At 48.8% G+C, this 12515-nt stretch overlaps 1 protein-coding gene across 1 annotated transcript; it reads right to left on the reverse strand.

Moving 5' to 3' along the window:
* On the reverse strand, positions 1 to 3717 carry bdh1 (3-hydroxybutyrate dehydrogenase, type 1). Its single transcript, XM_080489824.1, has 5 exons — positions 2786 to 3717; positions 2007 to 2117; positions 1768 to 1903; positions 1526 to 1678; positions 1 to 1104 (listed from the first exon to the last, which is right to left on the reverse strand). Exons 1-5 carry the CDS (start codon positions 2996 to 2998, stop codon positions 638 to 640), a joined length of 1080 nt encoding a protein of 359 aa, XP_080345950.1. The 5' UTR covers positions 2999 to 3717; the 3' UTR covers positions 1 to 637.
* Between the last annotated feature and the right edge of the window lie 8798 nt (positions 3718 to 12515).

Consider the following 12515-nt stretch of genomic DNA (forward strand, 5'->3'; position numbering starts at 1 on the left):
GTAATTCAAAATGAAATTTCTCTCTTTATTTGCATACAGTTCACGAGGACAGAGGAAGGCGGCAGCTTTTCAGATGTTCCATCGTAGAAGCTGGTTGAGGCCCGCGAGACAAAGTGAGACTTGTGTTGTCGTTATGTAACTTAGGGGCGAGTCGGGCCAAAATCCCAGCGTGGCCCACCTCGGTTTTTTCCGGGGGGGAAGCAGGGGGCTTCTCTTCAACGCAAACAAAAGGATTCCCGTGAGAAGAAACGTTACAAATGAGACAGACAAGAGAATTTTAAAGAAAACAACAGTCGGCAGTTCGGACAGTTTTTATAGCTATGATTGTTTCACAACCCTGTTGCTATCACACACACAAAGTAGTTACTACTTATCAGAGAATATATCTGTATAGATAAAGTTACAATTCTTGCCAGAAGTTGCAGAAGCAAAGTGCAATCATTTTCATAGAGTTAAAAAAAGAAAAAAAAAAAATTTAAGGCTTGATCAGTGAACGTTTTCAAGTGCTGAGGAATACATAGCAGGAAGCCCCGCCAGGGCGAGTCCGTCGATCAGCGTGACGCTACGTGGAAGAAGGACGCGCCGCTATCTGATCGGCGCCGAGGGTGGAGCAGGCGAGGCGAGGACGGCCTCCCTCTCAGAAGTAGAGGAAGTCGGATATGGCGCCCGGCAGGTGGGTCATCGCCTGCACTCGGATCCACCAGTGTGGCTCCGAGGGGTTGTACCGCGTGTACGGGCGCTTGGACGTGAGGGCGTCGGTGATGTCATCCAGCACGGGGGTCACGTCCTTCTGCCCGCTGTTGCAGTACGAGCGCATCAGCGCCATGTGGTGCTCAAAGTGGGCTTTCCCGTAATCCTCCTTCACGTCCGGGGGTGCCTCGCTCCACAGCTTGGCGGCCGTTGCCGCCACGACGTCGCGGGTGAGGATGCCGGTGGCGGCGATGAAATTACCGGGCTCGACCACGGACACCTTGACGCCCCAGGCCTTCATCTCGTAGCGGAGGCAGTCGGAGAAAGCCTCCACGCCGTATTTCGTCACGCAGTACGGCGAGCGCATCACGTTGCCCATCCTCCCGTACATGCTGGCCAGGTTCACCACGCGGCCTGCGGTCAGAGACACAAGGCGCCGGAAAACTGGATTTTAAGAGTCAGACTTCGTACCTGCTAAATAGTCATATCATCATATAACGCAGCTTTTTCTAAAATTGTGCAGCCCTAGTCGCAGTGATTAATTTCCCTTTACGAGTCAGTTTTTCTTCGGCGTTGAGAGGCTTGCATTGTTGGCATTCCTCGGAGAGCTCATGGGACACTACCAACTGCTGAGCAGCTCTACTTTCTAGTTTCTAATCCTTTGCAAATCACCTTGGGGGAAAAAAAAACTAACCCACATTAAACTCCGGAGAGCTGTGTTCCATTCCAGATGGTTGCGGTTTGTCATTTTGGACACAGTTTAACCACCTTGTGCTAAGATGTGACCGATTATCATGAGGTGTCTGTCCTGTGATGGACACGGTGGCTTTATTACCTTTTGCCCTGCGGATTAACGGCAGGACGGCTTTGGTGACCCTGATGGTGCCCCACAGATTGACCTCCGACATCTGCTTGTAGGTGTCCATGGAGGTGAACTCCACCTCTCCAAAGGTGGACACGCCGGCGTTGTTCACCACCGCCCACAGACCTGGTCAGGGACAGAAAGTCGGCGTCTGAAACGAGGAAACACGCGGGACTGTTTCCCGGGAGATCGTTTGATTGATTCCAGGTATTTACCTCCCTCCTTCAGGTTACTGTTGATGAATTCCACAGCCTGGTTCACCTGCTCGTCACTGCACACGTCCAGCTGGACCACCTTCATGTGATCTGAATGGAAGTCCTCAAGCTCCTTCGCACCCTCTCCGCCTTTATCCTGCAATGGTGACATCGGTCACACTTATCGCCTCGTTTCCTTCATTTAACTAAATGCCGCGTCTATCCGGCCGCTTCTCTTGGAATACTTTTAATCGTGTTACCTTCAGAAAGCACCCGGCAAAGACCGTGAAGCCCAGCTTGTGCAGATGTTTGGCGAGCGCGTGACCGAATCCAGTGTCACAGCCCGTGATGAACACGGCTTTCCCTTTCACCTGCACGGAGGAACAGGAAACATAGGACTGTGTCACTTTCCCCAGTAGAGACACAGTAAAACATATCTATAGGGCTTTTAAATCACCAGTTTTTCCAACTGGTCACCGTCATGAAATAGAATTCATTTAAAATGTCAAACTGCCTGAACTCATTTCCAGTTGATAAGCTTTTGGTTTGGGGACAGTGGGCATGACCCTTGACCCCCCCCATCCACCTCCCCGGAGCACCATAATGCCACTGCCCAACACATCCTGGAAACAGGATGGTTAAACGAGGATAAAGAGTTCTAGTAAATAAAGTATGATTAAGTTAGTTTAAAAAAAAACAAAAAAACTTTTATCTGATGTGCTTTCTGCTGGATTTTGAGTTCAACCATTTATTAGGTTGGTTTTTTTTTTATTCACAAAAGAAAAAGTGTCCATTACTTTATGAGATTCGAGATATTTAGTCAGAGCAAAGAGGCAACGCGTTGCAGTTTAAAGCTGAAGTGCAAAAAAGTTGTCATTAATTAATTCTTAAAACACGGTTTTAATGGTGGCAGGAACCGCTGCGGTTCAAAGGACTAATAAACAAGTGATAAAGGCAAAAGATGCACATTTGCAGAAATACTATCAACATGAGTTTCACAACGGAATACTGCAGAAGGAGAGGGGAACATGAGCATTACCTCCAGCAGCCCTCTGGGGATCCGAGGCGTCGCCACGTACAGCACGAACACGGCGTACAGCACCACGATGCACTCGGCCACGCTGGTCTCCGGTAACCCCGCAAGGCGCGTGGCCGCGTTGAGCAGCGCGGGCAGCCCGAAGCCGAGCAGCACCGTGAGGAGGACGGAGAAGAACACCAGCAGTGTCACCCGGAGGACGGACTGCGCAGCCATCTTGGCGGAGTGGTATGTTTACGTTCCTGCTCGGGAGTCCAAGTCGTCACGGACCCGGGGGTCACGACACGCCTCCGCGCGGATCAACGTCAAGAGGAAACCCTCCCCGCACCTCGACAACACGGACACGCTTCCATCGCAGAAAGGTACGGATTTAATGATTACAGCTGCTTCCTTGATTTATTTCGCCGCTAAATGACCCGGGTTAAAACATTTTACTGTGAGCGAACCTTAAAAAATGTGTCACAGTAAAAAAAAAAAAAAAAAGCGTGCGCGATGTGACGTTCACGTGCAGCAAAGTCTGATTAAACTCGTTCAAACACCATGTCAACTGGATATTCTACCATGAACTACCGGATAATAGTTGAAAATACTCATTTAGTTATGTTTTGAGGTAAAAAAAAAAACCAAGACATTACCGACTTTCAGCTGGTGGGCCAGCCGGTTGAAACGAAACAGGAAGTGTGCGGAAGTGAACGCTCTTGTATCAAACTTTTAAAACATTTTCCAATTTTCAGCTCCAAAATGAAATATTAATCAAACAGATCGCTCGGAAGTGTACAGAACACGAAGTTCAAACCAGAAATGCAACTTGTTGTGTAATTTTAAATTAGTAAAGTATTTCGACACTTGAGTTTAACATTAAACTGTCTCTAGAAATCCACATTAAGAAAGTCAGCTGACCTTGTGCTGCGAGAGCCTTCTCCAGTCCAGCAGCCATCAGCCGGGGTCAAAGGTCAAAGCACTCCTACAGCCTGTATTAAAGGGGACATATCATGCTAAATCCACTTTTTTAGCCCTTAAATGCATGTTGTTGTATATTTAGAGTGTTTAGAAGTACAGAAAAGTTCAAAGTAGTCTCTTCAGGTGCTCCGTTGATATCTTTATATTCTGTTTTGGTCATATTTTGCGATCCGTTTCGATTTTTCTATTCTCTATTACGTTTTTTGAACTATTACGTCACAGTATTCCCGGCGGAACTGCCAAATTAGGACATCGACACTTCGAGCAATCCGCCAATTTTTGTTTCTCGCTGCGATTTTGTAGTCCAACCTAAGGGTGCCGAAGTTACGAGAGGATAAGTCGATGGTTCGGTTGTTGGATGTAGTAACCCACAAGCTTCGTTACACCGTCTCCCAGCATCAGAACCTTTTCGAAGTGCCTGGTTGAGTTTTATTTTTCACAGAAAGGTACCCACATCTGTGGGTAAGGTCATTTTTGTGTGCGCGAAGCACTTTAAGGACAACTGCTTCAGCAACCTCCGCCAGTATAAAGAAGGATTTGCCGAAAGACTTCGTCTGATTGAGCTGTCAGTTCCTTCTATCTATGGAGACGACGAACAGAGCACTTCGGTAAGCTGTATATAACGCTAAAAAGTGTGATGATAAGACGTCCCTGTCATTGTTTTGTTAGCATTAGCAGTTGCACTGTCTTCATATGTTAGCGCTATGTGCTCGTTTTAGATTATAATGTAACTTCTGTGTTAAATAGTCATTGTAATACAGGCAGTATTGTAGTAGTGGGCATGGATGGAGAAGTTAGTGTAAATATAGTAACACACCATTGCGTTACATCCATATGAAGACGTTGTTCTGAAGGTGCATCATCGTCATTTTCATCTCGCTCCGCCGCGTCCGACTCTGGCTCGAACATGTATGGCTGGATGGACAAATCTTCCGTTGTTGACATTTTGTAAATAATGTGTGAATATAAAGTTTCTGCGCCGCTAGATAATTGTATCTGTTCTATCAAACTACAAAGATGGCCGAACAGGGTGGCGTTGAACCGAGTGTGACCTCTGCAACCTGGAGAGGAGGCGGGGTATGAAGTGTCTCATTTGCATTTGAAGAGACCGCCCCAAAACGAGTTGCTCTCAGAAGCACATCAGAAAAGGGGCCTGTGGAGCTCTAATAATGAGGAATTCAGACCCAAGCATTGCAGTTCCGCTTTATATAGACCACAACTGTATGATTTATATGTAAAAAGGAAGGATTTAAAAGCATGATATGTCTCCTTTAAAACTTCTATCTGCAAGGTCGTTCAGCATGTATCTCCACTTCCTGTAACTCCTCCTCCTCCTCCTCCTCCGAGTATCAGTAAATATTTAATGCATTAGACATCAGAGTTCCTCCCGAGGTGTCGTCATCTCCCTGCAGAACCGATTAGATTTCCTTCACAGATGAGTTTGGATGTTTTTCTCTGTGTTGCTGAATTTGCTGGATTAGTGCAGACCCAGAAATTTCCAGCTACTGATGTTTGGTGCAGGCTTTTCTCCCAGACCGGTCCGGGTGAGAGGAGCAACTACGATTTCCAGGAGAAAGTTTATCAACAGGGACTTGTGAAGATATACCTCTCATAGAAAGATTAATGCTCCTCATGTGCCACAGTTGGCAGCAGTGAGTCATTCCAGGACTCACTTTGTTTTCAGTCAAGCCTGTTGTGTTTACAATCAAGTGTGACAATTTATGGGAGTTGAGCTAATTCAGTGAAAAGGACGAATTGTGTTCCTCTAATCTGAGTCAACATGCAAGCAGACGATATTGTTTTTAAATAAATGAATCAGACACTTTGAAGTCATTTTAACTGATAACTGGTTTAAATGTGCTTAAAGTGACCGTCACGTCAACCCTGAAACTATATGGCTGATTCCTGGATATCTCTGTTACCTGGGTTAATTTACCCAGACATTCTCAATTCCTGATCAGCATTACTATGAAGCAGGACATCAACTCAGTAATTCAACCCAGGGTTTTCCAGTCAGGATCAGTGCGCCGTCAAATTATTGTGAAGCTGATTATTTCAGCTGAAGCGTCGCGGAGCCAAACAGAACAAGAGCAAAAACATTCTTCAAAGCTCAGTGACCAGGATTCATTTTATTATGTCAAAAGGATTGCATCTCTACCTAAAAATTCTGACTCTCCAAAGCTCCTCCCACCATCGACACACCAATCAGGATCTTCTACAAATGGGCAGGTCCTTTTCCAAGAGATCTGGTTGGTCAAGAGGCAAAGTTTTTATACTGGTTGATCTGTGATCCAGAACATAACCTGCTCCAGAACAGGTTAGAGGTTCAGTCAATGATTTATCCCGGTAAGAATTGAAGCAGCATTGCAGTACAGCAAACCAGTGTTAATCCAGAAGAGAAAACCAGAGTTAATCCTGAAGTTAATCCAGAAGAGAAAACCAGAGTTAATCCTAAAGTTTCCACTCTGCTGGAATTGATTTAGGAAGTTGTCTCTCGGACCCAAATCACCAAATCTAAATGGAAAACTGCTCTCTATCAAAATGTTGTCTCTGTTCTGTTTGGAAGAAAATACATTTTAATTTGGTTTAGAAATGATTGCAGCTTGTTTAGAAAACAGTTCGAACCTCAATCATGAAGTCGCTGTGGCGCCAACTTGCAACTTCATGTGACATTTATTCTCATAAACTCTTCTTCTTGTTCACTTGAGTAAACTCTCACGACTTTCACATAGATAATAATCTAGCTTTGGAGAGCTCTGTCTGAATCCTTTCCCAAACAGCTTGCACACGTGTGGCTTCTGGCCTGAGAGCAGATCAGAGGTTGCAGAAGTTTCACAGAACTGTTTCTGTCACAGCTGAGTGCACTAATCTGTGTGTATGAAGGTGTGTTTCTTCATGTCCAACATTTGGTGGAACCTCTTGCCGCAGTACTGGCAGGGGTAGGGCCGGGTGCCGGAGTGGATGAGGAGGTGTGTGGACAGGGTGGACGACAACTTGAAGACCTTTCCACACACCTTGCAGCCAAAGCTTCGGTTCTGGAAACACATTGCAGTAACTCTCCTTGGACTTTGTCTTCGCTCTGCCATAGCTGCTTTGATCCCTTTATCATGTCAGAACTGAACAACACATGAAAGCTTTGATGTCATGAAACAGAGTGTACAGGATCGTGGACTGCTTGAACAACCTTCATTGCTTGAATTCTTTCTAGATTGTCACATTGTTTAGACAGCTCAAGGAGTATTTTACATAAGAAGTGGACAACTCACAGCGACACAGATTCTCAAAAGACGAGCCTGCAGAATACTTTGAAGTCTATCAGAGCATCATTGAGAAGGTCAAGGCAAGACAATTAGAGGACGCCAGAAAAGAGGCCATGACGACACAGGAAAAAGACCGACCGGAGAGTGAGACGAGGGAGAGGCAGGAGAGAGAGAGGAAGGAGATGCAGGAGAGAGCGAGGAAGGCGAATATGAACCCTGTTGAGCGTGAAAACCTCCAGGTCTATCAGCGCATTGCTGAGAAAGTCAATGCGAGAGAGGCAGAGGAGGAAGCCAGAAAAGAGGCCACAAAAACTCAGGAAAAAGACAGACCGGAGAGTGAGAGGAGGGAGAGGCAAGAGAGAGAGAGGAAGGAGATGCAGGAGAGAGCGAGGAAGGCGAATATGAACCCTGTTGAGCGTGAAAACCTCCAGGTCTATCAGCGCATCGCTGAGAAGGTCAATGCGAGAGAGGCAGAGGAGGAAGCCAGAAAAGAGGCCATGAAGACACAGGAAAAAGACAGACCGGAGAGTGAGAGGAGGGAGAGGCAGGAGAGAGAGAGGAAGGAGATGCAGGAGAGAGCGAGGAAGGCGAATATGAACCCTGTTGAGCGTGAAAACCTCCAGGTCTATCAGCACATTGCTGAGAAGGTCAATGCGAGAGAGGCAGAGGAGGAAGCCAGAAAAGAGGCCATGAAGACACAGGAAAAAGACCGACCGGAGAGTGAGAGGAGGGAGAGGCAGGAGAGAGAGAGGAAGGAGATGCAAGAGAGAGAGAGGAAGGCGAATATGAACCCTGTTGAGCGTGAAAACCTCCAGGTCTATCAGCGCATCGCTGAGAAGGTCAATGCGAGAGAGGCAGAGGAGGAAGCCAGAAAAGAGGCCACAAAGACTCAGGAAAAAGAAAGACCGGAGAGTGAGAGGAGGGAGAGGCAGGAGAGAGAGAGGAAGGAGATGCAGGAGAGAGCGAGGAAGGCGAATATGAACTCTGTTGAGTGTGAAAACCTCCAGGTCTATCAGCGCATTGCTGAGAAGGTCAATGCGAGAGAGGCAGAGGAGGAAGCCAGAAAAGAGGCCACAAAAACTCAGGAAAAAGACCGACCGGAGAGTGAGAGGAGGGAGAGGCAGGAGAGAGAGAGGAAGGAGATGCAGGAGAGAGCGAGGAAGGCGAATATGAACCCTGTTGAGCGTGAAAACCTCCAGGTCTATCAGCGCATCGCTGAGAAGGTCAATGCGAGAGAGGCAGAGGAGGAAGCCAGAAAAGAGGCCATGAAGACACAGGAAAAAGACAGACCGGAGAGTGAGAGGAGGGAGAGGCAGGAGAGAGAGAGGAAGGAGATGCAGGAGAGAGCGAGGAAGGCGAATATGAACCCTGTTGAGCGTGAAAACCTCCAGGTCTATCAGCGCATTGCTGAGAAAGTCAATGCGAGAGAGGCAGAGGAGGAAGCCAGAAAAGAGGCCACAAAAACTCAGGAAAAAGACAGACCGGAGAGTGAGAGGAGGGAGAGGCAAGAGAGAGAGAGGAAGGAGATGCAGGAGAGAGCGAGGAAGGCGAATATGAACCCTGTTGAGCGTGAAAACCTCCAGGTCTATCAGGGCATCGCTGAGAAGGTCAATGCGAGAGAGGCAGAGGAGGAAGCCAGAAAAGAGGCCATGAAGACACAGGAAAAAGACAGACCGGAGAGTGAGAGGAGGGAGAGGCAGGAGAGAGAGAGGAAGGAGATGCAGGAGAGAGCGAGGAAGGCGAATATGAACCCTGTTGAGCGTGAAAACCTCCAGGTCTATCAGCACATTGCTGAGAAGGTCAATGCGAGAGAGGCAGAGGAGGAAGCCAGAAAAGAGGCCATGAAGACACAGGAAAAAGACCGACCGGAGAGTGAGAGGAGGGAGAGGCAGGAGAGAGAGAGGAAGGAGATGCAAGAGAGAGAGAGGAAGGCGAATATGAACCCTGTTGAGCGTGAAAACCTCCAGGTCTATCAGCGCATCGCTGAGAAGGTCAATGCGAGAGAGGCAGAGGAGGAAGCCAGAAAAGAGGCCACAAAGACTCAGGAAAAAGACAGACCGGAGAGTGAGAGGAGGGAGAGGCAGGAGAGAGAGAGGAAGGAGATGCAGGAGAGAGCGAGGAAGGTGAATATGAACTCTTTTGAGCGTGAAAACCTCCAGGTCTATCAGCACATTGCTGAGAAGGTCAATGCGAGAGAGGCAGAGGAGGAAGCCAGAAAAGAGGCCACAAAGACTCAGGAAAAAGAAAGACCGGAGAGTGAGAGGAGGGAGAGGCAGGAGAGAGAGAGGAAGGAGATGCAGGAGAGAGCGAGGAAGGCGAATATGAACTCTGTTGAGTGTGAAAACCTCCAGGTCTATCAGCGCATTGCTGAGAAGGTCAATGCGAGAGAGGCAGAGGAGGAAGCCAGAAAAGAGGCCACAAAAACTCAGGAAAAAGACAGACCGGAGAGTGAGAGGAGGGAGAGGCAGGAGAGAGAGAGGAAGGAGATGCAGGAGAGAGCGAGGAAGGCGAATATGAACCCTGTTGAGCGTGAAAACCTCCAGGTCTATCAGCGCATCGCTGAGAAGGTCAATGCGAGAGATGCAGAGGAGGAAGCCAGAAAAGAGGCCATGAAGACACAGGAAAAAGACAGACCGGAGAGTGAGAGGAGGGAGAGGCAGGAGAGAGAGAGGAAGGAGATGCAGGAGAGAGCGAGGAAGGCGAATATGAACCCTGTTGAGCGTGAAAACCTCCAGGTCTATCAGCGCATCGCTGAGAAGGTCAATGCGAGAGAGGCAGAGGAGGAAGCCAGAAAAGAGGCCATGAAGACACAGGAAAAAGACCGACCGGAGAGTGAGAGGAGGGAGAGGCAGGAGAGAGAGAGGAAGGAGATGCAAGAGAGAGAGAGGAAGGCGAATATGAACCCTGTTGAGTGTGAAAACCTCCAGGTCTATCAGCGCATTGCTGAGAAGGTCAATGCGAGAGAGGCAGAGGAGGAAGCCAGAAAAGAGGCCACAAAAACTCAGGAAAAAGACAGACCGGAGAGTGAGAGGAGGGAGAGGAAGGAGATGCAGGAGAGAGCGAGGAAGGCGAATATGAACCCTGTTGAGCGTGAAAACCTCCAGGTCTATCAGCACATTGCTGAGAAGGTCAATGCGAGAGAGGCAGAGGAGGAAGCCAGAAAAGAGGCCATGAAGACACAGGAAAAAGACCGACCGGAGAGTGAGAGGAGGGAGAGGCAGGAGAGAGAGAGGAAGGAGATGCAAGAGAGAGAGAGGAAGGCGAATATGAACCCTGTTGAGTGTGAAAACCTCCAGGTCTATCAGCGCATTGCTGAGAAGGTCAATGCGAGAGAGGCAGAGGAGGAAGCCAGAAAAGAGGCCACAAAAACTCAGGAAAAAGACAGACCGGAGAGTGAGAGGAGGGAGAGGAAGGAGATGCAGGAGAGAGCGAGGAAGGCGAATATGAACCCTGTTGAGCGTGAAAACCTCCAGGTCTATCAGCACATTGCTGAGAAGGTCAATGCGAGAGAGGCAGAGGAGGAAGCCAGAAAAGAGGCCATGAAGACACAGGAAAAAGACCGACCGGAGAGTGAGAGGAGGGAGAGGCAGGAGAGAGAGAGGAAGGAGATGCAAGAGAGAGAAAGGAAGGCGAATATGAACCCTGTTGAGCGTGAAAACCTCCAGGTCTATCAGCGCATCGCTGAGAAGGTCAATGCGAGAGAGGCAGAGGAGGAAGCCAGAAAAGAGGCCACAAAGACTCAGGAAAAAGACAGACCGGAGAGTGAGAGGATGGAGAGGCAGGAGAGAGAGAGGAAGGAGATGCAGGAGAGAGCGAGGAAGGCGAATATGAACCCTGTTGAGCGTGAAAACCTCCAGGTCTATCAGCGCATTGCTGAGAAGGTCAATGCGAGAGAGGCAGAGGAGGAAGCCAGAAAAGAGGCCACAAAAACTCAGGAAAAAGACAGACCGGAGAGTGAGAGGAGGGAGAGGCAGGAGAGAGAGAGGAAGGAGATGCAGGAGAGAGCGAGGAAGGCGAATATGAACCCTGTTGAGCGTGAAAACCCCCAGGTCTATCAGCGCATTGCTGAGAAGGTCAATGCGAGAGAGGCAGAGGAGGAAGCCAGAAAAGAGGCCATGAAGACACAGGAAAAAGACAGACCGGAAATTGAGAGGAGGGAGAGGCAGGAGAGAGAGAGGAAGGAGATGCAGGAGAGAGTGAGGAAGGCGAATATGAACTCTTTTGAGCGTGAAAACCTCCAGGTCTATCAGCGCATTGCTGAGAAGGTCAATGCGAGAGAGGCAGAGGAGGAAGCCAGAAAAGAGGCCACAAAGACTCAGGAAAAAGAAAGACCGGAGAGTGAGAGGAGGGAGAGGCAGGAGAGAGAGAGGAAGGAGATGCAGGAGAGAGCGAGGAAGGCGAATATGAACCCTGTTGAGCGTGAAAACCTCCAGGTCTATCAGCGCATCGCTGAGAAGGTCAATGCGAGAGAGGCAGAGGAGGAAGCCAGAAAAGAGGCCATGAAGACACAGGAAAAAGACCGACCGGAGAGTGAGAGGAGGGAGAGGCAGGAGAGAGAGAGGAAGGAGATGCAAGAGAGAGAGAGGAAGGCGAATATGAACCCTGTTGAGCGTGAATACCTTCAGGTCTATCACCGCATTGCTGAGAAGGTCAATGCGAGAGAGGCAGAGGAGGAAGCCAGAAAAGAGGCCACAAAAACTCAGGAAAAAGACAGACCGGAGAGTGAGAGGAGGGAGAGGAAGGAGATGCAGGAGAGAGCGAGGAAGGCGAATATGAACCCTGTTGAGCGTGAAAACCTCCAGGTCTATCAGCACATTGCTGAGAAGGTCAATGCGAGAGAGGCAGAGGAGGAAGCCAGAAAAGAGGCCATGAAGACACAGGAAAAAGACCGACCGGAGAGTGAGAGGAGGGAGAGGCAGGAGAGAGAGAGGCAGGAGATGCAAGGTAGAGAGAGGAAGGCGAATATGAACCCTGTTGAGCGTGAATACCTCCAGGTCTATCAGCGCATCGCTGAGAAGGTCAATGCGAGAGAGGCAGAGGAGGAAGCCAGAAAAGAGGCCATGAAGACACAGGAAAAAGACAGACTGGAGAGTGAGAGGAAAGAGAGGCAGGAGAGAGAGAGGAAGGAGATGCAAGAGAGAGAGAGGAAGGCGAATATGAACCCTGTTGAGCGTGAATACCTTCAGGTCTATCACCGCATTGCTGAGAAGGTCAATGCGAGAGAGGCAGAGGAGGAAGCCAGAAAAGAGGCCACAAAAACTCAGGAAAAAGAAAGACCGGAGAGTGAGAGGAGGGAGAGGCAGGAGAGAGAGAGGAAGGAGATGCAGGAGAGAGCGAGGAAGGCGAATATGAACCCTGTTGAGCGTGAAAACCTCCAGGTCTATCAGCGCATTGCTGAGAAGGTCAATGCGAGAGAGGCAGAGGAGGAAGCCAGAAAAGAGGCCACAAAAACTCAGGAAAAAGACAGACCGGAGAGTGAGAGGAGGGAGAGGCAGGAGAGAGAGAGGAAGGAG

This window comes from Lipophrys pholis (assembly GCF_963383615.2).
Source record: "Lipophrys pholis genome assembly, chromosome: 20".
NCBI lineage: Eukaryota > Metazoa > Chordata > Actinopteri > Blenniiformes > Blenniidae > Lipophrys > Lipophrys pholis.

Excerpts from the sequence above, each read along its gene's own strand:
- bdh1 (XM_080489824.1), bottom strand. The coding sequence starts at position 2,998 with ATGGCTGCGCAGTCCGTCCTCCGGGTGACACTGCTGGTGTTCTTCTCC. Across the intron at positions 2,118-2,785 it reads TCCCCAGAGGGCTGCTGGAG|GTGAAAGGGAAAGCCGTGTT; the intron begins GTAATGCTCATG and ends TCCTCCGTGCAG. Across the intron at positions 1,679-1,767 it reads CAGTAACCTGAAGGAGGGAG|GTCTGTGGGCGGTGGTGAAC; the intron begins GTAAATACCTGG and ends GTCCCTGACCAG.